The 27354-nt window shown below is 33.6% G+C and overlaps 1 protein-coding gene across 3 annotated transcripts in view; it reads left to right on the top strand.

Annotated features, from left to right (window-relative positions):
* LOC140440241 (uncharacterized MFS-type transporter C09D4.1-like) overlaps window positions 1-27354 on the top strand; it is a 45248-nt gene that overhangs the window by 3872 nt on the left and 14022 nt on the right. For all 3 annotated transcript variants that reach the window (XM_072530610.1, XM_072530607.1, XM_072530609.1), the window contains exons 2-4: window positions 15931-16104; window positions 21121-21223; window positions 26606-26834. In XM_072530610.1, coding sequence (XP_072386711.1) covers window positions 15953-16104; window positions 21121-21223; window positions 26606-26834 — 484 coding nt within the window. In that variant the 5' untranslated portion in view covers window positions 15931-15952. The remainder of the gene's footprint in view (window positions 1-15930; window positions 16105-21120; window positions 21224-26605; window positions 26835-27354) is intronic.

The following is a 27354-nucleotide window of genomic DNA, read 5'->3' as shown; positions in this document are numbered from 1 at the left end:
TGCTTGTTTGTGGCATTCTGTATTTTTAGGGAGAAGGTTGGACATACGCCACAATATATCTATTTACATGTTTAATACATTGACGTTTCGATCTCTATTCCGTTTTTAAAGATAAAAAAAAAAGAAAATAAACAATATAAGATTATAAAAATATAACATAATAAACAAATAAAAAAAATATTACTATCATTTATATCTTTGAAAGCGGTCTTTGGATATAGAGATCGAAACGTCAGTAAAAACTTGTAAATAAATATATTGTGGCCTATTTCGAACATTAATATTTGAAAAATAAAATATAATTAACGTTAAAATAAAAGTAAGTGTACGTCACTGGATTTCCAAACGGCTTTCCGCATTTCTGGGTCTTTAAACGATGACTCACTCTCTCAAATAGTGAAATTATACTTTAGCAAAAAAACACCGAAAACTTTTGTTTTCAAAACTCCCACAGAATTTATTATATTTTTTTTTATCGCTAGAGCTGTTTCGACAGAGTGCCTGTCTCAAGTGATCTATTTTTGGTATGCGTATATCTGGAGTATCAAATCAATATCTTAGGGTAAAATGAGAACAATATTGAATGAAAGTACATAAAAAGCTTTAATTTGAGCTCTGCTACATCAAATTTACCCATTAGTTTATACAAAATTAATGATTCATCATCATAAGTTACTCGACAATCCGTTGTTGATCTTGGCCTGCTCACAAAGAAGTTACCACTTCTGTCGATTCCTGGCAACTTCCCTCCATCTTTTGAATCTTCCTTAGAATCTGTTCTGAATTTGTTTATATATTGATTATATGATTATATAATCGTTTCATTATCAGGAGATTTCCAAGTTCCCTTATATATTATGTATATCTTTATGGAGAATTCGTGTCCCAGCTATTACCATGTTCTCAGACATAGCAAAGTTTATGATTCTGAGACCGTTATAATTAGAGTCTACGTGTCAGCTCTCTTTTAAGATGGTGGGCGAAAATGGTGGTTTCTACAGCTTGGACTAGTGCGCCAGGCCGACAGAAGAACCAGCCAAAACCAAGCCGATTCGGCTGCTCGAAAAAACAGTCAACTTTACTCATGTTTTTTAACTATAAATAGCGATTTTTTAAAAATAAAAATTATATCCTCAAAAAATATAGACCTTTTGCTATTGACTGGCGTCAATTTTAATTTTTATTTGTTATAGATACAGTAGCTGTGAGTTTTTAAAAGTTAGTTCAAAAATTTAAAATGGCGAAAAATTCAATCGTTAGTTTTGCATAAACTATTGGGTCAAATTTAATATAGCACGCGCAAATTACAATATTTTTATGTACTTTCATTCAATAGTGTGCTTATTTTACCCTAAGATATTGATTTGATACAATAAAAATAATCAAAAAACACAGTTTTTTGCACCTTAAAAGTGCAATAAAAACATTATAGTCAACAAACAATTTGGAGTTGCAAACACTTTTAGGTTAACTTTTATTTGGGCCCTCTGATTGCAGTAAAAATGAAAAACGTAGATACGTAGATTAAAATTGAATGTATTTTTTATATTCAGTGAAAATTCCGTGTGTATGAATGTACGAATTTTAAAAATGTTGTTTGCTACTCATATGAGTATGATAAATATGCAAAAAGATAACATTTTCATTCCGCTTAACAAGTATTCATCAATAATAATTAATGTCAAAAAAATTCTATCTTACAATGATACAATAAAAAGATAATTATTATATACGTCAATCTCGGTTTTATTATACAAGGTGTAATAAAAAAATACTTAATAAATCAAACCATATATTTGTGTATTATCAACATAATTAACAAAAATATGTTTACGTCTGCTTTATCGACTATGAGAACTATTACATCTTTCAAAACTTGACACTAAGGACATTCATATTATTATAAATCTGTATTGAACTCAAACAGTCCATCAAGTATGGACACATGATGGGTAAAACAACCATTTCTGAGGGTTTAAAAGGGTATATTCTTTCGCCAGCTATATTCTTTAGCTCTTCAGGCCTGGAAGACCTTTTCCATTCTTTCATGTTTTCTGCTTTACCTTTTCTTCCATGTCTTTTTAAACCTCCTTCTTCCACTTGGTTTAGGGCGTACCTTTCCCCTTCTTTACTCCTACTCCTCCCGTTAGTATTGTTTTGGCTAGTCTCGTGTTTGGGAACCTTTGGATATGCCCCAGCTATCTCAGTTTTTGCGATTTTATGGTTTCTATGATATTCGGTGCTCCATACATCGTCTCTATGTACGGTATGTTTATCCACATTCCATTCCATACCTTTTCTTCAAATATTTTCCGGAGGACTTTTCTCTCCCACACTTTGAGCATGACTTGTTCTAATTTATTCATCGTCCATGTTTCACTGGCATATAATACGATAGGTCCTATCATTGTCTTATTTATTCTGATCTTAGCCCTTCTAGATATGTTTTTACTTCTTAATAAGTTGTTTAGAGCAAAGATACAACGATTAATAGCCATAATTCTCGCTTGGATTTCTTCTTTTATATGTATTTGGTCTCCTGGTAAATGTCACTCCTACGTATTGGAATCTTTTTACTTCTTCGAATTTATGTTTCCCCTCCTGTGATTCGATCATTGGCGGCGAGTAAAAAAATATGTTTCCTTGCTGGTCACTTTACATTGTGACAATAGAATATTATATTTTTGCTTATAATAATAAAAATAATACATTAAGTCTAGTTTATAAAATAAGTTTTCATTCACATTAATAATGTGTAGACTAAGGGGATGTGCGGAAGTCGATTATATACTTAAAGATGTAAAAGATTCAAACTAGTATCTTCTTTTTATTTCAGAAGGATATTTAATTATTTAGTCTATTAATAGAAAGAGTACTAGCAACCGCAGATGCTTGTTTGGCCTGTATGTACATAATGTCTTTTAAAAACATGCCAAAATGTGTTATTTGGAAGAATTTACACATCGAGTCATGCATTACCTACATGAATCGTATTATTGCAAATACAATCCTCCCCACAATTGATTATACGCATTGGGCAGTAAAAAAAATTAAATGAAATTATCAAAATTCAAAGTTTATTTCTGAAAAAAATTTAATAACCTTTAATGTCAAAACAACCGAGTTAGTCTATTTAATAGACGAATTAATCAATGACGTGACACTATGTCGAAATGTGCTTACACAAGAAAATAAACATACAACAGATGAATTAACAGCTAAATCAGCAGCTAAATCAACGATCGTTGCAACTACGCAACGAAGCAAATACTTTCATTTTACCAGCGTCACTAAAAAATTGTGGCCAAACTGGAAAAGATAAATGAAGGAAGGATGCGGAAACATCATGAAAGAAGCAGATAAAGAATTACTAGGCATGAAAGCTAAACAAAGAAGAACAAGAACGAATGACTGGTTTCCCGAAGCATGTCAGATTATAACAAAAAGAAAAACGGAGTATATTTACTTATGCAACAGGGACACAGAACCTGACAAGCAGAGTAAGAATATAAATTACGTAAAGAAGAAAAGAAAATTCACCGTAAAAAGACGAAAGAAAATATGAACAAAGAACTTAAAGAACTACAAGAACTAAATAAGCCAACAGAGACAAGAAAATTTTCCCAGAAACTGATCAAAAGCAGAAAATAATTCAAATTTATAATGTAATGTACTATATTGACAGAATAGCAAGAAAAACTATGAATGCGACCGAATATATATATATATATATATATATATATATATATATATATATATATATATATATATATATATATATCTAAAATGTAATAGCGACAGCAAAATAATACAATAAACTTAGTGATCACGCGTATGACTTATTTCATTTTTTGTGATTTAGTATAGACTATAATAAGGTAATTTAAGTTCAATCGTCTTATTTAGCCTCAGAATATTTGGTTAATTTACCGCTCACTTTTTATTACACCCTGTATATTAGATGTAACTTTTAATTACTGCTATAATAGTATGTATTATATATATATATATATATATATATATATATATATATATATATATATATATATATATATATATATATATATACCTATATAATATGATACTATTATATAATACATAGTATGTATTTTAAGGGTAATCATTTGCAGCATCATCACATACGATCTCAATAAATTTGATGTATAATTGTCATATGTAATGATGAGTTTCGGATATTCTTAAATTTTTATTATTTAAGCGAAGAATATTTGCGAAGATTATATGCGTCATAACTTATAACATCAAATTATATAATATGAATCATCAGTCAATCAATTAACATAAAAAATTTGCATTCCACATAAATATTTCGTCAACTTCAGAAAACATTAATATTGATCCAATAACACGTCATAGAAAACGAAAAATTCCTATTATATCGGGTTAAAACATTAGTAATGGGCGATTCATTTAGAGATACTTTTTTCAAAAGAAGGAAACAATGAAAAAAATTAATTTTATTTGAAAATCTTTATCATACAAAAGAACCATTCTTTACAATTAAGTACTTCTTGAAGATAATTTCTTATAAATGTTTTCCGTGAAAGCTGTTAAGATGGTCCTTTCTGAAGTTCCAATTCTCGATGACGCGTTCGAGCATTTCGATTAGTATTTGACCAATGACTCGAGTAATATTGGCCTCCAATACCTCAATCGTAGACGGTTTATTCATGTTGATTTTGGACTATACGTAGCCCCTAAGGAATAACTCTAGGGGTGTGATTTCACAGGATCTAGACGGCCAATTCACTGGTCCCAAGCGTGAAATAAATTGTTCACCGACTCATTCTCGCAGTAAAGCCATGGTTTCACACTTTCTGGCGCACCGAGAATTTTCCCGGGGAGGGGGGTTTGGTTGGCCATTTTTTTATGCTACCTCCACCATTTTAAGTCCTTAAAATTTGTGAGTAACAGTGTTGGAATAGTGCCCTGGGGGGGTTTTAATCCACTGCTTTCACGGCCTGTAAAGTGGCGCCATTTTGTTGGAACCAAATGTCATCGAGACCGCGAGCTTCAATTTCAGGCACCAAATAGTCCATTATCATGGCGCGATAATAATCTCCATTCACAGTAACATTCTGACCGGCCTTTGTTTTAAAGAAATAGGGATCCACCGGCCCATAAAACACACGAAACAGTTGTTTTTTCTGGATATAATGGCAACTCTTGAACCTCTTCGGGTTGCTCTTCACCCCAAATAAGGGCATTTTGCTTATTCACGTACCCATTAAGCCAAAAATGGGCTTCATCATTCCAACATTTTGTTTTTTCGAAAACAGTGGATCTTTTGTAAGCTTATCAAGAGCCCATTTACTGAAACGGTGACGACTCGGAAGGTCGGCCGGCTTCAGATCTTGCACTAATTGAACTTTGTATGCTTTTAAACCAAGATTTTTACGCAAAATACGCCAAGCCAAGCTATTGAAAAAGACAACGAATCGATTCTTCATTATTTTCGAGTACACTATCCATTACCGCCGCTATATTTTCTTCAGTACGTGCTGAATGTGGTCTATTTAGTCGGGTGTTATCCAATAACGAAAACTGGGTTTCAAACTTACTGATGGTGTAGCGAATTGTGCGTTAGGTAGGCCGATTATGTGTTTTTCCGTGATGAAATGTCGAAAAATTACAACACTGAATAAAAACGCTACGTGAGGTGACACGATTCATGCACGACTTCCCATTAAATCCCCACCAAAAAAGTACCTCTAAATGAAGCACCTATTTTATATGGAATTAAATCACAATTAAATAAATCTGAAAATCGTTTTCAAAAAATTCTGAAACAAAAATTATGAATGATCTTAACCTATGTGGATTAATCAATTATATGTAAAATAATATCTATCAGTGCTACAACTGTCTTCTGATTAGTCTATAGCTACAGTGCCTCACAAAATTGGAGCTGAAATTCAAAATGATTGTAAACCTCTAAAAATTTGTTTTGTTTTTCCATTGTCGTCATGAATAAGCAAGTCGTTCAACGATTCATTTAATGTGGTCGCACTTTATGGAGATTGAAAGATGCACGTAGAAAGCTGGGTAAAGTCACAAAAAGGAAAATGCCTAAACAGTAAGACCGACTTATTGTTCTTTCGTGCTTATATCGGCGGTCCCTGGTCCCTACCAGAAGAGCTCTCTTGAATGATTTAAGAATACCAAATGTAGCGGTGCAGAAGGTTAAAGAAAGTCGAAGTTGAACACACGAAAGGATTGTACGAAATCTTTCCAATAAATAATTACAAAAGAGTGCAACAAAATTATTTTAAACGTCTATTGTTTTTCGATTGTCGCCATGAATTTTTAAGCTAGCCTTTTAAAGATTCATATAATGTGGTTGCACTTTATGGAGATTGGAGGAAGCATGTAGAAAGATGGGTAAAATTACAAAAAGTAAAATGACTCAACAATAGAACCGCTGTATTGTTTTTTTGTTCTTATGTTAGTGGTCCTTACTAGAAGAATTCTCTTGAATGATTTAAGAATGCTAAATGTAGCGGTTGAGAAGATTAAAGAGAGTCTAAGTTAAAGACACAAAAGGCTTGTACGAAAATTGTGTCTAAGGAACAAAAGAGTGCTACTGGGTGTGAAAGACTCAATGTTAATTGGAACTTCATTAGAGATCTGTATTTTTCATGGATGAATCTAGGTTTCCTCTAGCCCATTTTAATGGGAATCTATTTGTATAAACATCTAGATGAACGATATTTGATATGATCTGTGATGATTTTGACTAGAGTATTATGTACTATCTATTTTTGCGAAAAAGGGCAATTCTTCATTTCCAAATGATAAAAAGAAAGATACAGTTTCAAAGATTCTAAAAAACCACAAATACCTACAAACTTCTAAAACTAGTAAATGATGATACATGATTTGAACTTTATTGTGACATACAAGGAACCTTAGAAGATAACCCATCTATGTCGAGATGTATAATTTTCATCGGATCAAGCAACATTTTCATCAAATGAGACACGTTCTAACCAAAACTGACTTTAGCGGAGTAAAGAGAATCAGAATTTTTTTCCAACAAACAAATTAAACAAATGTGTGACACGGAATAAATAAGGATCAAATAATTGGTCTTTTTCTGAGAGAGTTTGAATGAGAATCGTTATTTATATGTTTTATACAATTAAATACGTGATTTGCTTGACAACATTCCCCTAATTGAACGTCAGCAGACATGGTTTCAGTAGGGGTGCCCTAGTCACAACACATTAGATGAACATCTCTCTCTCTTGTCGTTTCCTCATTGCTGAGGATCGTGATTTCCTACAATGCGGGCTGTCAATTCTCTCCATCTCTTGCGATTTTGGGCTGCTCTCATGGACTCGGAAAACGTCTCTCCAGTGGCTTTCTGTACTTGATCTGACCATCGGATAGGTGAGCGTCCTCTGCCTCTACGTCCTTCTACGTTTCCGCATACAATTAGTCTTTCTAAGTTGTCATTGTCTCTTCTCGCAATGTGGCCAAAAAACTTTAAAACATTTGCAAGACACTGAGAGGAGAGTCTGGTCTGAATGTTTAGCTCTTCGAGAATCGACTGATTGGATCTGTGCTCCGTCCACGAGACGCGTAGCATTCGTCTCCAGCACCACATTTCGAATGCGTCAATCCTCTTCCTATCCTCTGATTTTATTGTCCATGTTTCGGCACCGTAACTGAAGATTGAAAAAATGAGTGTCCGTACCAGTCTCATTTTGAGTTTTTTGAATAAAGAGCGGTCCTTCCATATTTTTGACAGTCGACTCATCGCGTTCTTGGCCATCCCTATTCTTCTGCGAATTTCCGTATGGGAGGAGGCTGCATTGCTTAAGGAAGATCCTAGATACGTGAACTCGTCTACTTTCTCGAATTGATTTAGGGCGCCTGTTGTTTGGAGGATATTCGCGTGGTCCACAATCATGATTTTTGTTTTCTGATTATTAATCTTGAGCCCACACTTGTTGCTTTCGGTTTCTACTCTCTTTATCAGTCTCGACATCTCCTCTTCAGATGTTGCTATCAGTGTTGTATCGTCTGCGAATCTTAAGTTTGAGATCTTTTTGATCATGAGATGAACATCAATACATTGAAAATACTTTCACTGGGGATTTTTAGGAGAGATTTTTATCGTTTTTTAGAAATTCCGTCTCCTCAGCAGTATCCAGATTTAAACCACCTCGATTTTTTCTTGTGGGGTTACCCCACAAGAAGTTAGCAAAAGGTATACCTTCAACGGTCATTGTTGGCTATTTAGAGATAATACACGTTTTACAGGAATTTTGTAATATAATGGTTACATGTATGAAGAGTAATGGAGGTTATGTGGAGTCATTAGAGTAAATTGAGGATAATAATTGTTCATTTGTATCAATTATAACAGAATAAATTAGTTATTTATTCATTAAAAGCATCGATACAATGTTACAAACTGATGATTAAGCAAAGAAATAGTTGTCAGTGCATAATAGAAATTAAATAATTGTTTTAATTAACGTAGATTTTAACATAAAAGTTTATTGAGAATTTTTTTATAAAATTTATAAATATTAAATATATAGCATTGACAGTGGCGGCGCAAGACCACAATTTTATGTAGGCAAGATACATTTTGCGAGGCCTTCTGCTTGCGTATAAAGACAGATTTTTTAAAATAAAAAATATGTGTCATATCAGCCTCGATAGACAAAATTGCGACCACAGAAAGTCTTTCCTGGGACATCGTACTCCTTAAATAATTCTTAATGAGTTTTAATTTGGGAAGCTCTTTTCAGCAGAGGCTGTACTAATTGGTATTGCTAATAATATTCCAATGACGATGTAAATGTTTGGGTATATTTCTTTTAAGTTATTATCTGTAATGTATTCAAGCAACTGTTTCACGTCTGTTATAAAGTTAGATAAATTAGAGATCATTATTTGTAATTCTTCATACAATTCGTTAGGTCACTGCTTTCACCCACTCCTTCTTAGAGTGCCATATCCCTACGGAACGTCGGCGACTACCATGCTTATAATATTTTTATACTGATCTCGGTCTTGCGCTACGTGTAGCAATTGGTCCGCTGTCAAACCTGTCCACTGCCGCAAATTCCTCAACCAAGAGAGTTTCTTCCGTCCTATCCATTTCTTTCCTTCGATTTTACCGTTGAGAATTAGCCGAAGGAACTCATATCTTGGTCCTCTGATTATATGTCCAAATATTCTAGTTTACGCCTCTTAATAATATTTAATAGAGTTCGTTGATGTCCCATTCTTTGAAGAACTTCTTCGTTTCTGGTTCTGTTAGTCCATGGAATTTTTAGTATCCTTCGATACAACCACATCTCAAACGACTCGATTTTATTCATGATATCGGCGTTTAAAGTCCAAGTTTCACATCCATACAAAAGTACAGACCACACGTAACATCTTGTAAACTTTTCACGGATTTCTAAATTTAATGAGTTATTGGATAATAAAGGCTTGAATTTTTGAAATGAGTTTCTTGCCTGTTCAATTCTACATCGAATTTCGAAGGATGGATCCAGATTTTGGGTAATCCAACATCTAAGGTATTTGAATCTCTGAACTCTCTGCAGCGGTTGTTGGTTTAATATCAGTTGGGTTGCGCCGATATCCACTTTACTGGTCACCATGTATTTAGTTTTATCGATATTTATCGACAGTCCCCAATTTGTGCATTCCATGTCAACTCTATTGATTAGCTCCTGCAGATCGGCGATGTTTTCAGCTAGAATCACAGTATCGTCGGCGTACCGTATATTGTTAATTATTTCTCCTCCTATGATAATTCCTTTTTGATCTTTTAAAGCTTCCCTAAATAGATTCTCAGAATACACGTTAAAGAGGGTGGGAGACAGTACACAGCCCTGTCTTACGCCTCGTTCAATACTGATTGGCTTTGATTCTCTGTTGTTGGTATTAATAATGGCTGTTTGGTTCCAGTAAAGTTTGGCAATAAGTTTGATGTCTTTCTCATCTAGTTGGATGCTCTGCAAGGCGGTAATTAGTCTGGTATACTGAACGCGATCAAATGCCTTTTCAAAATCAATGAAGCACATATACGGGTTTTCTTACCTCCCAACATCGTTGAAGGAGTGTTTGCATAGAAAATAGTGCTTCTCTAGTTCCAAGGCATCTCCGGAACCCGAACTGCTCTTGACTAATTATTTCTTCGCACTTGTTTTTAATTCGGTTTAGAAGAATATGCAATTGTATTTTAACGGCATGGCTCATTAAACTAATGAGTCTACAATCGCTACATTTCTTAACGTTTGGTTTCTTAGGTAGAGGAATAAACATCGATTTTAACCAGTCCGATGGAATTTCACTGGTATCATATATTTGATTGAAAAGTACAGTGAGTTCTTTTATATTGTCATTTGAGAGTAATTTTAGCCATTCGCTGTATATTTGATCTGGTCCACTGGCTTTGTTGTTTTTGGCTTGGTGTATGGCTTTTTCCACTTCAGCTTTTAATATTGATGGTCCTGTATTTGCACTTAAGTTAGGTAGTGATCCTCGAGCATCCTTAAATAATGTTTTAATGTAGTTTTCCCATTCCTCCATTACTTCGTCTTCTAGGGATAGTGCATGACCTTCATTATTCGTTAATGTTATGGGTGTATTTCTTTTGTGTACTGTAACTTCTTTTATTTTCTTGTGTGTTAAATTCGTCATGTTTTCGTTGCAATTCTTCTAGTTCCTCACATTTTGCTCGCATCCATAACTCTTTGGCTTCCCTGATTTTTCTTCGAATTAGATTATGCTTTCGTTTATACTCTGAGTTATTTCTATTTTTAAGCTGTCTTCTTTCGTCCATCATTTCGATTATTTCATCTTTCATCCACGCTTGCTTTTTATAATGGGTGACAGTTCCACTTTGCGTTGCTGTATCGATGATACCAGTCTTTATGTTATCCCATCTTTCTTCGACTGTTGGTACATTGTATACTTGTGTGATGTTGTCTCGAATTTTTTCGTTCATTGTCTGCTCAAAGTGATGTTTAAATTCTTCTTCTTTTAGTTTTTGTCTATCGTATTTCTTTGTAATGGAAGGCTTTTTGATTGTCTTTAATTGTAGGTTGATTCTAGATGCCAGTAAATTGTGATCGGTGGCTGCGTCGTCACTTGGATATGTCTTAGTACATTTACATGAGTTTCGAAATCTATTGTTAATCATGATATAATCTATTTGGTTACGCATTACACTACCATGGCCATCTCTCGGTGATATCCATGTATAGAGACGTCTTTTTGGTTGTTTAAAACATGTGTTGGTGATAACAAAGTTTTCCTACTCCTAGGACTGTGTAAATCTTGACAATTTTTTAATATTTGTTCGCCTGGAATATTTTTTAATTTACTTATATTATTGATTATTGGAACATTAAAACAAAATACAATGCATCCCTATAAAATGATACAATTCAGGAATTCATGGAGGACGACTTTGATAGGAGAACCTATATTTGTGAACAAATGATAAAAATGTTAGATAAGAATGTGATTAAATTAGAACATGTTTTGTTTTCTGATAAGTGTACCTTTACAGTTCACAGGCATGCTAATCGTCAGAATTGTCGCTATTGGCCTAGCAAAAATCCTTACTGGATGAGAGGAGAACATCCACCATATCCTGAAAAGGTATGGACAGGAATTGTAGGTTATCAAACCATAGGTTTTTTTTTCATTGACGACAATTTGAATAGCCATGATTTTTTAGCACTTCTCAAAAATAATGTCATACCAACTTTGGCAGACTTACATCCTGATCTAGCAAACCCACAAATTCCAGCGAATATGATATACTTTCAATAACCACCCCATTACCAAATCAATGTTTGGGAGTACCTTAACCGAATGTTTCCAAATCGGTGGATACAGAGGCGAGTATCGATAGAATGGCCAGCACAATCTCCTGATCTGACGCCATTAGACTTCTTCGTATAGGGATATGTAAAAAAATTTGTGTAAAAAACTAATTCCCTCGACTTAGCTGACTTTAAAAGACGAATAACGCTTGCGATTAGATCGGTCACGCCTAAAAATTTCTTTTTAAGAGTAGGATGTTGCTAAGACATTTGCGGCTAGCATTTTGAACATCTCCTACATTCACATTCATGTATTTTTTTGGTTCTTACATTATCAAGAAATAAACAGTATCACTAATTAGTTTTTCAGTGTGCTGTAGCAAATTTATAGCATAAATATAAAAACACTTAATATTTCCAAAACAGTTAAGTATAGGTATTGTACATGAGATATATCTAGAATATTTTGAGAATCCAAAAATTGAAAAATATACAGGGTGTTGTATTTAAAATAAGAAAGTTATTGCAAAAAATGCGTAACTTAAATACCAATCGACAAGTCAGAGCCTTTTTTGAACACGCCCCCATTTATTAATTATCGAATTTATTCCATTTTGGCTGTTCCACCCTGTATATTATATAATATAATGTATACAAATCGAACACTCGTATACAACATTTTTAATAAGCAATGTTGCATGTTAATCTAAATGAACCTACGTGCTATTATACTCAATATATCTATGTACCTCTCAAAATAATTACTTCGCCATTGTTACTGACTCAGTTATTGGCTGATATGAAAACTGGAGTAATCTGTAAAAGTCATTATTTAAACAAATGGTATTATAATGAATTAACTTATCGGATCATACTGTTATCTATTTATCGCTGCCCGTATCAGATTGATTAATGAGATTCGTGGGATGAATAAAAAAAAGAGTATTCAAACAAAAACTCAATGGCGAGTAGTTTCACGAAGGAGAAAGTTTCATTCCGAATGCCCTTTTCATTTGTACATCATGTGCAAAGTTGGTATATTATCTTGATGACATGAATGCAAAAAATTACGAAAAATGGACGAAAGAGCAGTTATTCCCGATTTGCCTGTAGGATCTGATGTTAACACTGACAGTACTATATATCACAATGTATGAATTAATAGATTCTAGTACTAATGATTCTAAAAATGCGGATATGTTATCAACGTATAAAAAAGCAACTGTATGAAACCATCAAACAGTATATAAATCATATTCAATAAAAATTTGACAAGTTCCTGCAAGAATGTAGACATATTTCCTTAAAACTTCCACCTTATCTTCCTGAATTAAACCCTGTTGAAATAGTTTAGGCGTAAATAAAAAATGCTGGTTGACATCAAATCTTTAAGAAGAAAAAGTAGAAGTCAAGCCATCTGTATTTACTGTTGACATAACGGCGTTTCGATGAGTTCATCGCTTGTACATTGCTGATCGAATCGATAATTACGACACATCGTTTTTGATAGATATGGTTGCAATAAATCGATTGTATGACCAGAAATAATAATATAACATCTTAGATTATCATCAGTATTAGTACAACTTAAAGCAGCTGTTGTGATTTAAATTGCGACTCTTATGGAGTGTACGGGGCGCTCACTGTTTTGTGTTTGGTGTATGTGGGCATTGAATAGTTATTGGTTGAGTATTGTTGGGTTGTTTCTTGTTTTGGTGTTTGTATGTTTATTGGTTTGTGAGTTTGTGTACTTGGTAAAGTGTATGTGTGGGTAAATAATAAGTGTATGTATGAATGATGGATGTATAGTGTTTGTGTGTTTATGTGCGGAGTTGTGTGAAGGTTTGGTTTACGGAATTGTTATAACAGGAAGTAGATATGGCACTCATACAATGCATTGGACATTTGGTTTAAATAACGGATTGTGTCACTCCTCTTTTCAGGGAAGACATTAAATAGGATCATGGATATGAAGTGGATTAAGGATTTCATGTCCGAGGATAGGTCCCATGAGGGAATTTGCTTGGGAGTGTTTACGGGTTGTGTTTCATACTGAATCAAACCGTTCCTTTTACTAAGCCTCAGAAAAGTTGCTTGGTTTTTGAGCTTGACATACATATCAGAATTTGCCGTTTGCACGTGAGAATCTTATACGATATAGTTTATGTAGTTTTTCGTTGGAACAACCTGATCTGGACGAGTAGGAAATTCTCCGTTTCAGGGAACAACTTTCCTGATGTCAACCAATGGTCGACGCTATATTGTCGAAATAGTCTAGGCTGACTTTATTGGGATGTCGCCTACGTGAGAATTGACCTATTCAGATGCGTTTTTTTTTCTTACTTATAAAGATGGTTCATGCGTATTCCTTCTTCCTTTAGGATACCTTATTAATACAATATTGTAAACATTAGGCGAATTTTACAAAGTCAGTAAAGTAAGTTGGTATCTAATAATAAAAAATACCATATAAAATCATTTAATTGTCATTTATATGTATTTGATTTTTCGAATTCAAGTTTAACTAGTTTTTAAATGCACATTTGTGTTAATTGGGGGAAAAACAAAATTAGGAGCGCGATAATTTGCACGATTTGTTCAAAACGAGTTAAAGTGTTAAAATTTTTGTACAAACAAGTATAAATTGGTATATTTAAGTCATATTAGTTAATTTTTTGTGTTTTGCTGAATTTACAACTACATATTAGGACTATGTACCGACGAGGAGCTTAAATTATATTATATACGAGGTAACAATATAAACTGAGAAAGAGTATAATTTGATAACTTTATAATAACTTCTAATATAATTACAAAGCATGGAATTTAAAGAACTACATATTTAAATATCTAGCTAATATTCGTCATTCTGTTTCTTCTTTAACCGAATGATCCACAAGTCATATGGATTCGACACCATTAGCGCCGAATTAATACAAGAATACTACTATTAGAATATAAGAATTAAAGAAAGAAACATACTACTACTACATAATCCTTTTTATAGTGAAAGACGCCTTTAGGTTCCCTGTCTATAAGCACGTCCATCCCCCAGTCCTAAATTTCTTTCTGACATTGTTTTGGTGATTCTCTGTAGCCATGGTGTATGGTCTCGTTTTCTCTTCTCCGAAGCGATCCATTCCAATATCTTTTTTGGGAGTCGTTCCTCTCCCGTTGGCCTTACAAGTCCATACCATATTAATTGTTTCTTTTCTATACGATTTATTACCGTTTTTTCTCCTTCTATTTTATCAGATTTCGTGGTATTGTATATTATCTTTTTTGTTTAGGGTTAATATTTTTCTGTCATAATGTATTGCTCCGTTATCTAATCGTTATCTAATCGTCTCTTTACAGCTTCCTTTTGTTGTCAGTTTTATGCCAAGGTATGCGATTTGGATCTCCATACGATTCTGTACTTACTATGCATATATTTAGATATATGCTTTATTACCCTTGGGTTAAAGATCATCAACCAAATGTTATTTACAAAATAATATGTGAAGACTGTAATTCAACATATATTGGGCAAACACACCAATACCTGCATAGAAGAGTTGTTGCACACAAACATATTATACAGACCAATGCATTAAACACAACAGCCCTAGCCAAACATTCTCTAGAAAATAGCCACTCTTTAGATTTTGAAAATGTACAGATTTTGGAAAAAGAACAAAATTACATCAAAAGATGCAAATTGGTGATGATTCACATAAAAAACAGATCCAAATTCGATCAATAATAAGACTGACATCAAAGATCTTTCCAATACGTATCATAATTTAATAAAATGAGTTGTTTTTAAATGCACTATGGCAGATATTTAAGATATGACCCTGAACCACTCCTATTTTAAGATACCTGCCAGATGTCATCTGTCAATGTCAGATACCAACTTTTTAATCCATGTTAAACTTTTAAAAAGTGTAAACATGAAATATAATTCGATAATGTAATGGTAATAAAATAAAGTGCTTATTGAAGACGGCAAATTTGCCGAAACGTTTAAGCAACAGTTAAAATACCAGTTATTTAAGAAAAAAATAAAAAAGCATACAAAATCAATACGAAAAAAATTAATAATACAACTTTTTTTCAGCTTGCTCTGATCCAAAACCACTATGAAGATGCATCCGGAAACAGAAGCAGCTCAAGATGTAGAAATAAAAGTGTTTAGGTACCGATGGGTCCAATTAATTATATTTTGTTTATTAGGTGTGATCAATACAATGCAATTTTTGCAGTTTACTATAGTAGCAAATGTGATAACCGAGTAAGTATATGCACACTATCTTTTCTACGATAATTTAATTGGAGATCATTGCAAAACTAAAAAGTCTTTAAATAAGGACTTCCTATTTTTAAATTTGAGTAAAACAAAGTGTGTCCGTGCGTGCGTGTGTGTGTGTGTGTGTGTGTGTGTGTGTGACATCTTCGATTTTTTTTTTTCAAAATCGGGACAAATCGCTTGATTTCGGTGGCAATCATCTTCACGTGAGATAATCATTCCCTCAAATCGCTCCTGTAGAATGTCCAATTTCATACAGGTGATACAGCCCTTTGGTATGTATTGCCATCCTGTTGAAACCAAATGTCGTTGGTATCTATGTTACGCAATTCAGGCCAAAAAATTTGGTAATCATCGAATTATATAGCACCGTTGGTGTTGACCGCCTTGCCAAAGTCACTCTCAAAAAAATATGGACCGATGACACCACCAGCTCGAAATCCACATTTCGCAAAATAGCATAAACCCCAAATACCCCAAATAAAAAAAACATTAAAATCGGTTGAGTTTTCACGGAGATATACCAAATTTTTTGTTGCGCCGCCGATTTGAAGTTGCCTTTTCATTGGTTGAAGTTGTTGAAGATGACAGTTGGCCTTTTCACTCATGTGAAAGTGAAATCCTCGCTCACCACTGCTACCCCGAATTTTTGAAAACAATCTGTCCTTACTGCTATTGGCCGTAGAGTAAGTTTTTTTTAAACCTGTGTTTGTAGCCTGCTATCAATTCTCATAAGTTCAAAATATATACAATGTATGTGCATCGCTGTAGCTTTATATGTTCATAAAAAAATACATTGTTTTCTACATATCTTATTCTATATTTGAGAATAAAAAAACCATTTTTTCGTTTAAATCGTTTCTGTCGAAACATCCTAACATGTTTACATTACTTTTTGTTATAGTCCAGGTCTCTGAACCGAATGTTAGGACTGGGCGTATTATTGTTTTGTAGAGTTTTATTTTAGTATTTCTCGATTCTGATAATTGTGTCTTAATTGAGTGATTTAAGCAGGAGATTGATCACAAAATAGCATCTGTTGGCCGTGCCAATTCTGCGGTCTATCTCTGCGGTAGTACCTATTATTTTCAGTGTTAAGAAGCGCTCCAGGTATAAAAAATTCGTTCACTGCTTCGATGACGTCGTTTTCTATAATAAGTGGTCTTAGTATTTGTGGTTGCGTGCTTATTTTCATATACTTCGTTTTGTTGGTGTTTATTAATAAACTCATTTTTGTAGCTGATTCTTTTGTGTTGTTGTGCAGTTCCACCTGAATTCGTAATCTACATTCAACTTTTTCAAGAGTTAGTTTTATTAAATCTACCAACTTATTTGGTATTCCCGGCTCTTTCATTGCTTTGAACATTTACCTTTTATTTATAGAGTCGTAGGCTGCTTTGTAATATATAAATATGTGATAAGTAACTATGCCATATTCCAGTGTTTTTTCCAAAATTTGTTTCAGAGTTGCAATCTGATGAATTGTCGATTTACCACCTCTGAAACCAGCCTGGTATTTTTTTACTATCCGTTCTGCATATGGTGCCATACGCTGACATAGATTGTTCTGAAGCTATTTTCTTGTGGCATTTTAAATTAATTACTATTTAAATGGGAATAAGCCACAATTAAAGGTTAAAATACGTTTATTGACGTTTCAATTTCCACTTCGGAAATCGTTCTCAAAATCACTAATGTTTGTATTTTGAGAACGATTTCCGAAGTGGAAATTAAAACGCCAATAAATGTATTTTAACCTTTAATTGTGGCTTATTCCCATTTAAATAGTAATTAAGCTGACATAGTACTGTGGAAAATATTTTATACGCTGCATTTAGAAGCGTAATTCCTCTGTGGTTAGAGCATTCAAAGATATCTCCTTTTTGCTGTATGGTTCAAAGTATTCCAATATTATGATATCGCGGCTTTCTTTATATAGTTCAGCTGGGAGATTATCTATTCCAGGTGATTTGTTTCTGGCTAGTTTTTTAACTGCATCTTTAACTTCAAGAATCGTTGGTGGTTCCTCTTCCCTCCCGTCTGTTCCCCTTACCTCATCTCTTTCGTCTTCCAGGTTTTCTCCTTCTTCTTCTATATTAAGTGCCTGGTTAAAGTATTTCACCCATCTATTTAATACATCTTTCCTTGTTGTTAATAGGTCGCCATTCTGACTTCTGCATTGTCTGGTGGTTGCCTTGAATTATTTTCTGATGATATTAACTTTCTTGTAGAATGCTCTGAATTCTTTCTCTCTGTTGAGGTTTTCTATATCTTTAAGTTCCTTATTTAAGTAGTTTCTTTTTTTCTTTTGTGTATCCCATTTTCTTCTCTTCTCAAGATCAGATATTCTGATCTCGCTCTCTATAAAATACAAGTATCATACATTCCTGATTTATGTCTCTGAAATTAATTTTTTTTGCTGCGTTTCCTAGACTAGTTGTTGGTGCTCACGTTTAAGGTTGTATGCTTACATACCTTTAAATATTCCAGTCTTTTGCTTTCCCCATAATTTATATGACATAGTATTTAATATCTGGGATTGAAAATTACATATTCAACCAAAGACCGTATTAGTACGTATTATTTTTAATGTCTTAAATTAAAATGCTTTAAATCAAGCATAATTTGCAATTTTTCTCTAATTGCATCGTTTATGAATATGCATTATTATCGGCAGTATTCTGTGAAATTGTTAGAAACATGCATCTCCTTCGAAAAGCTCATTAGAAGTAAAAAATACACGCCTCATCGTTATTGTCGCCGATGCATAATAATTGTGAATACCTTTAATATCATAAATAATAATATTAAAAGTGAGATAAACGTAACCAATTAAAGAAACTATTTCAAGGTAAAATTTAAAAAAATTAAAAATAAACAATTTCTTTAATCATTAAAAGACTGCTGTGGCATTGATGTCTAAGCTTTTGCTTTCTGGACACATTTAATTAGTTGAGAAATTGTAGACTGAACACAAACTCAACGAAACTCAACGACCACTCGTCAATGATAAACATGGTTAAGTGAAAAGTTATTTTTCATCTTTTCCTTCTTGTTCCGCTTGGTCGTGTTTTGCTGTCTTAATGAGTTATTAGGTCCGTTCTCAGCTAGTCGGAAAATGGACTCAGTAACTGCAACTTCACAATAGTTTCGTCTTGTTCTAAATCAGAAATGTAATTTTCTTCATGGTTAATTCTATCCTCAATTTTAGTGATGATATAAGTTTTGGGACGGAATATTTTCACCAAATTGTTCAATTTGGTTCACCCAAGATACAGTCCCAAATAAGAAACCTAGTATACAATAATAGCTCAAGCAGCCAACTTTGTCCAAGCTTTATTGTATAATCTAATCATATTATTCATCTCAATTGTCTTATTGTCTGAGCTTCCAAATGTGGCCTTACCATTTAGAATAGTCAATACATGTATCGTTTTTTCTAGAGTTTTAAGCCTATTAGTTCCTTTAGCTTCGTTATTTGACCTCTTATAAACAGCAATATTTCAGGATTTTGAAGTCATGCAGCATCATGACATATAGTTGCTATCCATTCTCCTCTCTCCTGTACGTGATGTACCTCCCGCTGGGAGAGAAAGAGAGAGAGAGAGAGACAGATTAACCGGTGATGTTTTTTCTTTGGTGTAATCTGGTGTTGGTGGTTCATTATCGTCACCTTTACCAAATAGGGATCGAAATTAGTTTGCCAATGTTTCCTTCTGAATATGATTCGTTTTTATTAGTTCATTCATTTCTTTTCTTTTTCTATGATCATTCTCCATATTTCTTTTTGTGTTCCATCTGTTTGAGAACTGTTCCCTTTTTATTTGTCTAACTAAAATATTCGTTTCATTTCTGATTCATTTTTAGTGGTTGTATGTCCGTTGTGTTTGTTCTGTTCTGTATTGTAAATAGGCTTTCTTCTTTTCTTCACATTTTGTGTTTACTTCCGCTCTAAACAATGGGGTTTTCTTTTTTGATATGGTAATGGTCGTCACTTTCCTCTCTCCAAGTTATTCTGTTGTTGTGTTAATTATGTTATTTTGGAGCTTTCCCCAGCTTTTCTTGATGTTATTGTTTTCTAATATTTCATTCCCGGCGATCTTTTCTGATATTCTTTTTCTGTATAAGTATTCTATGGATTCCGTATTTAGTCCTTTGATTTTGATTTTAGTTTATAATGGAGCATGAATGAAACCTATAGCATGACATTTTGATTTTGAGTTTTGCAACAAATATGAGGCATTTGAGATATGCCTAAAAAACGCTGAATTTAAACTTTCATATTACAAACGATCTAAAAGTTAAAATTCAGATCAAATCATTCTTATAAAATCGCCGGACGCTTCAAGCGTTGTTTCTGAGAGAACAGTTCATTCTACACAAAAATTGCTAATTCATATTTTTATTTCTGTTCTTCTCATCCTACGGGGGGAGTTTAGGGGGAAGACGCTGGTAGCAGTGGCAAACTTTTTGCATTTTTGTTGGGGTCTCAAAATTGACGTTCTCAGCAAAATTCAGCTTGTTCGATTCGATGATTTTGACGACTGGACTATCCTATAAAATTATAAAAATGCCACATAATACGCTTCTGTGTGTTAAACACATTATTTAATGTTTTTTCGTTTGTGGCTTTTAATTTTGTTAACTACTTTTTTGGATATTTTTACTAAGACTTCTAATAGAAATATAAAGATGTTATTATTTCTGTCTCAAAGTTCACCATTTGCACAAGTGAACATTGAATGTGTTTATGAATATACTCGGTATATTATCTTTTGCCTTAAAATTTAGTACAAACATTCTACTTTATTTATTTAGGATCAACCCTTGTTCTCATCACTTTGCTTGTTTATGTAAATTCTTTCTTAACAGTTTAAAATAGACACATATGGCCTAGTTTCACAAATATTCCAAATTGAAAGACAATGATAACGGCAATATTTATATAAAGTTGGTGGTTTTATATCGAAACTAAATTTTGACATAAATTATTTGTTTTAGGTATTATAATGTAGATAGTTCCTTAGTAGATATGACTGGATTAATATTTTTTATAATAAATATAATATTCTTTTTACCAATTAGTTACCTTATTGAAAGATACGTAAGTATTAAAAACACTTTTCTATTTACATTTTTTCACACTTTTCCATCTACCATCATTCTTAAATCAATATCCTTGACATGCATGTATTTTTCCTTCTCTGGAAGTCATCAGTTCTACAACGGTTGTACTACAACCAATTGGATTTTTGCAATACTTCCATGTCTCCCTTCTTTTGAAGTTTGTGAAGGGTACCTCTTCCATTCATTTGAAGTTGGAGTTATTACAAATAAAAATATAACTTTAGATGGTGAAATTATTGTGAAAAGTAGTAAGTAGTCTTAAGTACCTTGGAACGGTAATACAGTACTGGAGAAATGGAAATGGAAGAAGAGGCACGCAGTAGAGTTATGGTAGGATGGATGAAATGGTAGGAAGCAAACAGACAAACTTTCAAGTAGTAACAAAACATAATTTGTTATAATTTGTTTAATTTTTTATCAAAAGTCTAAAGATAAAGCCATTTGGAATGGAAGTAGGAGTCCACCAAGGATATAATCCTTTACTAGTTATTATTGTAATGGGCAGAATAATCAAAAACGCCGGAAAAAGAACCAGTCAAGCATAGATAAAAGTATAAAAGTACCACGAAATTCTACAGCATAAATATTGACAAATATAGGACTTAAGACGGAACCTTATGCAACACTTATCTAAGAGAAATAAAGTAATAAAACTGGGTGTTTTGGGTGTTTCAAATGTAAGACAACTTAAAGATGCAGCTCTAAAGCAATAGTTTAGTGGGGCTCCGACTTCTTTAGTAACGTGGGCTACGTATCTTGCTAATGTTCTTTCCCTCGCCCGGAATCTCGCTTCTTGTACCGTTCCCTGTAATGTCAGCTTCTCTAGACCATCTCTACGCACCATACGACCAAAATAAGCCGTGATTTCTTCGATAACAATGTTTCGAAGCCTTTTTGTAACGTGCGACTGTCCAAGGCACGACTCGTTGGTTCTTCTTGCGGTCAAATGGCAACAATAAGGGTACTGACAACATTCTTCGACTACAAAACATTTCAACCGCGTCTATAGTTCGTTTATCAACTTTCTTCAAGAACCACTATTCAGATCCATATAAAAAAATGGAGAAATCTTCTTTTAATGTATGGTGATATTGTGACTTCCATATTTTGGTGAACTTTGTCATTGCTAACTTGGCCATTGCTGATCTTCTTTTGATATCTGGTGTACATCCTATAGGGTTGTTTAAAAGAGTACTCAGATATATAAATTGATTCACCACTTCTATGTCATTGATTCTGATAATTTCTGGCTGTTTGATTTTTTTTCTATCAATGATAAAAATGTTTGTTTTTGATTTATTCATACACAGCCGTGCTTCAAAATTTATTCGTTTTACTAGCTCTAGTAGCTTCGTCAATACTTCCAAGAAGTCAAAGAAAAGCATTGTATCATCTGCGTGCCTTAAGATGTTGATTATTCTGCCGCCAATGGATATACCTCCTTCCCATTTTGAGATTGCTTCGAGCATAATGGCTTCTCCATAGATATTAAACAAGATGAGGCTTACCACGCAACCTTACCTTATACCCTTTACTATACCAACTCTAAACGATTTTGACCGTCCTTCATGTACCCTCACTTTTCTGAGTTTTCTACGTACAGGTTCTCTAGTAATGCGACTAGATATTTTGAAACACACATTTTCTCCAGATTTTTTCACATTTTGTTCCATCTTACACAGTCAAATGTTTTACTGTAATCAATAAAACACACGTGTGTGCTTACATAGAATTTCCTTGATTTTTCGACAATCCAAATGGCATAAATCCTGCCTGTTTCTCTGGTATTTTAGAGAGAAAGTACGGTTTAATTCTTTTTAGGATAATCTGTAGCATGACTTTGCTAGCGTGTATCATAAGGGCAATGGTGCGATAATTGTTGCATATTTCTTTGGATCCTTCTTGTGAGCTGGTACATAAACTGAGATCTGGTCACTTACATGTTTGACATGCTTTTGCAGATCCTGTAGATTATGTCTACCCGTACTTTACCTGTTGCCAGAATGATTTCTGCTGTTACCTGATCTATGTGTAAGACCAATAATGGCACATTATGCCTCAGAAACAAGATCCGACACAGCCACAACACAAAGTCTACTGGAAACGGCAGAGATGAGAGTACTGAGAAGAATTACAGGACATACGCTAAGAGATCGAAAGAGAAGTGAAGACATTAGAAAACAATGTAACGTATAGTGTATAAATGAATGGACACAAAATAGAAAAAAAGAATGGAATAACCACATAAGCAGAATGGGGGAGACTCGCCACCAATCGGTAGAAGTATCGGACGACCGCGCAAAAGATGGAGTGAAAAGTTTTATGAGTTTAATGATTAACTATGAGATTTTCGTAGTACGACCTTCATCTTTGAGTTATTTGTGCTTTATTTATTTTAAGGAATATGTCTCTGGTTTCAGTTTTATTTTGATGTATCTCGACTTCCTGACATAATTCACACCTGCGCATAGTTGTTTTACTTGTCTGTATGTTATTATATATTGCTCTTTAAGCTTCACTGTCCTAGTCCCTTGCCTACACTTCGTTTCTTGCTCATATTTTGTCTCATGTTTGGTCTGATACCCACGTTTTCCTTTTCCCTGCTCATATAACTCATGTTACGAAATGAGCGTGGTGAAAGACTCATTCAGATATGCCAAACAGAAGAACTGGTAGTTATGAATACAATGTTTAAATTACCAAATCACCGGCTCTATACGTGGAAAGCTCCTGGAGACAACAAAGATAGAATTATAAATAATCAGATAGATTACATCTTGATAAGGAACAGGTACAAGAACTATTACAGTAGTGAAGACTTACCCTGGAGCAGAGGTAAACTCGGACCACAACTCAGTAGTAGCAAATATGAATGTAAAATTGAGAAAACCATTAATGAAAAGATCTAGACCACAAATATACATTGATAAACTAAGAGAACCAAATACATACCAGGAAACTCGAAATAAAATAAATCAGAGTATCCAAGAAATAAAACAACAAAATAAGAACACTACAGATATTGAAACAAAATGGAAGAATATAAAGAACACAATAGAGACTGTGGGACAGAAAACATTAAGATTTACAAAAGCTTCCAAACAAGAATAGATGACATAAGAAATTCTCGAAAAGATGGACGAAAGAAGAATACATAAAAACAAAAATAGAATTAAATATCAAGAAATTCATAAACAAATAAAACAAACTAAGGAAACGTGGATGTCCATTAAATGTCAAAAAATTGAGGAATGTGAGGCAAGGTATGACACTTTCAACACCCATAAGAAGACTAAAGAAATGATTTCAGGAAAACGTAACAAACCAATCGGGATATTAACAAATGCAGATGGTACCACTATAACTGAAACGCAAGACGCAAATTACGTAGATGGAAAGCATACATTGAACACCTATTTTATGACCAAAAAGTAGAACAATCAGAAGTTGACGGAGAAATCAAACCGGACGGAACCAAAAATAATGAAAGAGGAAGTTACTTATACTATAAAACACACAAAAGGTAGAAAAGCTCCAGGACCCGATAACATACCAATTGAACTATTGAAAATAATTGATGAAGATAATATCGGTGTCTTGGTAGACCTTTTTAACTCCATATACAATATATCCATATACAGGACGGGACACATACCCAAAGAATGGTTTCCTCAACTTTTGTAACGATTCCAAAAATCACAAATGCTGAAGATTGCAATGACTATCGGACAATTGTCACACACTGAGCTACACATTGAAAATCTTCCTTAAAATCATACATAACAGAATCCACATGAAATTAGAACAAGAAATAAGTGATTCACAGATGGGTTTTAGAAAGGGTCTAGGAACTAGAGAAGCATTATTCGGAGTCAATGTTCTGACACAACGATGTCTGGATATGAATCAGGACTTATATGCTTGCTTCATAGATTTTAAAAAAGCTTTTGACAGAGTTCAACATGAAAAGCTTTTAAGTATTCTTAAAACCAAAAACATAGATAGTAGAGATCTACAAATTATATCGAATCTGTATCAAAATCAGAAAGCAAGAATAAGAGTCGAATGAGAACTGACAGAGGAAGTAAGTATACTTAGAGGAGTTCGACAAGGGTGCATACTTTCACCACTCTTATTCAACGTCTACAGTGAAGTGATATTTCAAGAAGCTTTATTGGATATTGTGAAAGGTATTTTGGTCAACTGAAATAGCATTAATAATATTAGATATGCGGACGATACGGTCATATTTGCAAGTGACATGGAAGATCTACAGTACATAATACAACATGTATACAATGCATGTGAAAGGTACGGACTGCAAATAAATCTCAAGAAAACGAAATCAATGATATTCTCAAAAAAACCACAAAATGTGGTTTTGTGGTTTATAATGTGATCATCAATAATACAACGATCGAAAGAGTAACAACATATAAATATTTAGGAATGTGGCTAACCGAAGATGGAGATCAAACAAAAGAAATCAGATCTAGAATAAAAATGGTAAGAAACACGTTCATAAAATTGAAGAACTTGCTTTGCAACCATAACCTTAATCTAGAGATCCGCACAAGAATGCTACGTTGTTACGTTTTTTCTACTTTACTATACTGCATGGAAGCGTGGACAATAAAACAGTCTGAAATCAAAAAATTAAACTCCTTTGAGATGTGGTGCTACAGGAGAATCCACAGAATATCGTGAACTGAAAAAGTAACTAATATAGAGGCGTTACAAAGAATGAAGAAAGCATGTGAAGTCATAAAAACTGTTCAAATTAGAAAGATTCAATATCTGTGTCATATAATGAGGGGCGAGAGGTACGTATTACTTAGGTTAATTATGCAAGGGAAGATACAAGGGAAGAGAAACACAGGATGACGCAGAATATCCTGGCTAAGAAATTTGAGAGAGTGGTTCGGTTGCAGCTCATTAGAATTATTCAGAAACGCGGCCAATAAAATTAAAATAGCGATGATGATTTCCAACCTCCGATAGGAGAAGGAACCTGAAGAAGATAACTCATGTCTTTGCTCTCCTCGATGTCTCTGGTTTTCATCCCCATCACGTTTGGTGTGTCGTCTGGGTCTGAATTTCTAGTAAGATGTGAGTGGCGATGCATATGAATTCATAGTTGTTCATGATGTCGGTTAGGAATGAATATAGACAGACAGATGAACAGACAACAACACTATTACAAGAAGGATATGTCGACAATTTAATAATAACATAAATAGACAAAACTAAAGATTTCTTCCATTTCTTAATACTTCACCTTTTTTTTAAATCACTTTTCACCTATTTATTATTATTGGTTTTTTATTGAAGCAGTTATAAAAATTTGTGATTATTTTAGAGTTTAAGAGTGACAGCTATAGTGAGTTCAGTATTGACAGTAGCAGGTTTGGCAGTAAAGATACTTGGCAACGATCCTTCCCGGTTTTATGTTTTAATAATCGGCCAAGGACTTTGTGCTCTCGGCCAAGTGTACATATTCAACATTCCTACAAAGTTTGCATCCACTTGGTTCGGACCAGACGAAGTATCCACGGCATGTGCCTTGGCAGTATTAGGAACACAGTTAGGTATAAGTTATTCTTTGATTTTGGGTTAAAAATTCATAATTATCAACATTTTATTTTCTGTTATACAGAGTGCACGATAAGTCTGAAAACGCCGAATTATCTCTTAAATGGATGATCGGAAGTGTACAAAAATAGGGATACATCTATTTTGAAATATGAAGATTTCAAATTTGATATTTGTAACGTTTTCAGATTTTCGATTTTAATACTGATATCATAAGTCACTTTGGTTTTTTTAAATACAATACCCTATATAAAATCTCTACTTCAATACCAGTTCAAGTATGGTTGTTGGTTTAGTTTTATAAATTCTACTTTTCAAGTATCCTCAATAAAAATAATCTTTAGGATTTAAATCGGGTGAACAAGGAGGCTATTCAATATTACATAATCTGCCAATCCATCGTCCGGTAAATGTTTGTGTACAAATATAACAATGTGTATATGTATGTACATACTTGAGGTAATGTTTCCAAATCCTCCCGACTGACCGGGAGGGTCTGGACAATAAACGAATAAA

This window comes from Diabrotica undecimpunctata, chromosome 4 (assembly GCF_040954645.1).
Source record: "Diabrotica undecimpunctata isolate CICGRU chromosome 4, icDiaUnde3, whole genome shotgun sequence".
Lineage (NCBI taxonomy): Eukaryota > Metazoa > Arthropoda > Insecta > Coleoptera > Chrysomelidae > Diabrotica > Diabrotica undecimpunctata.
Note: the sequence above shows the minus strand (reverse complement) of the source record. Positions and strands in the feature narration are given on the sequence as shown.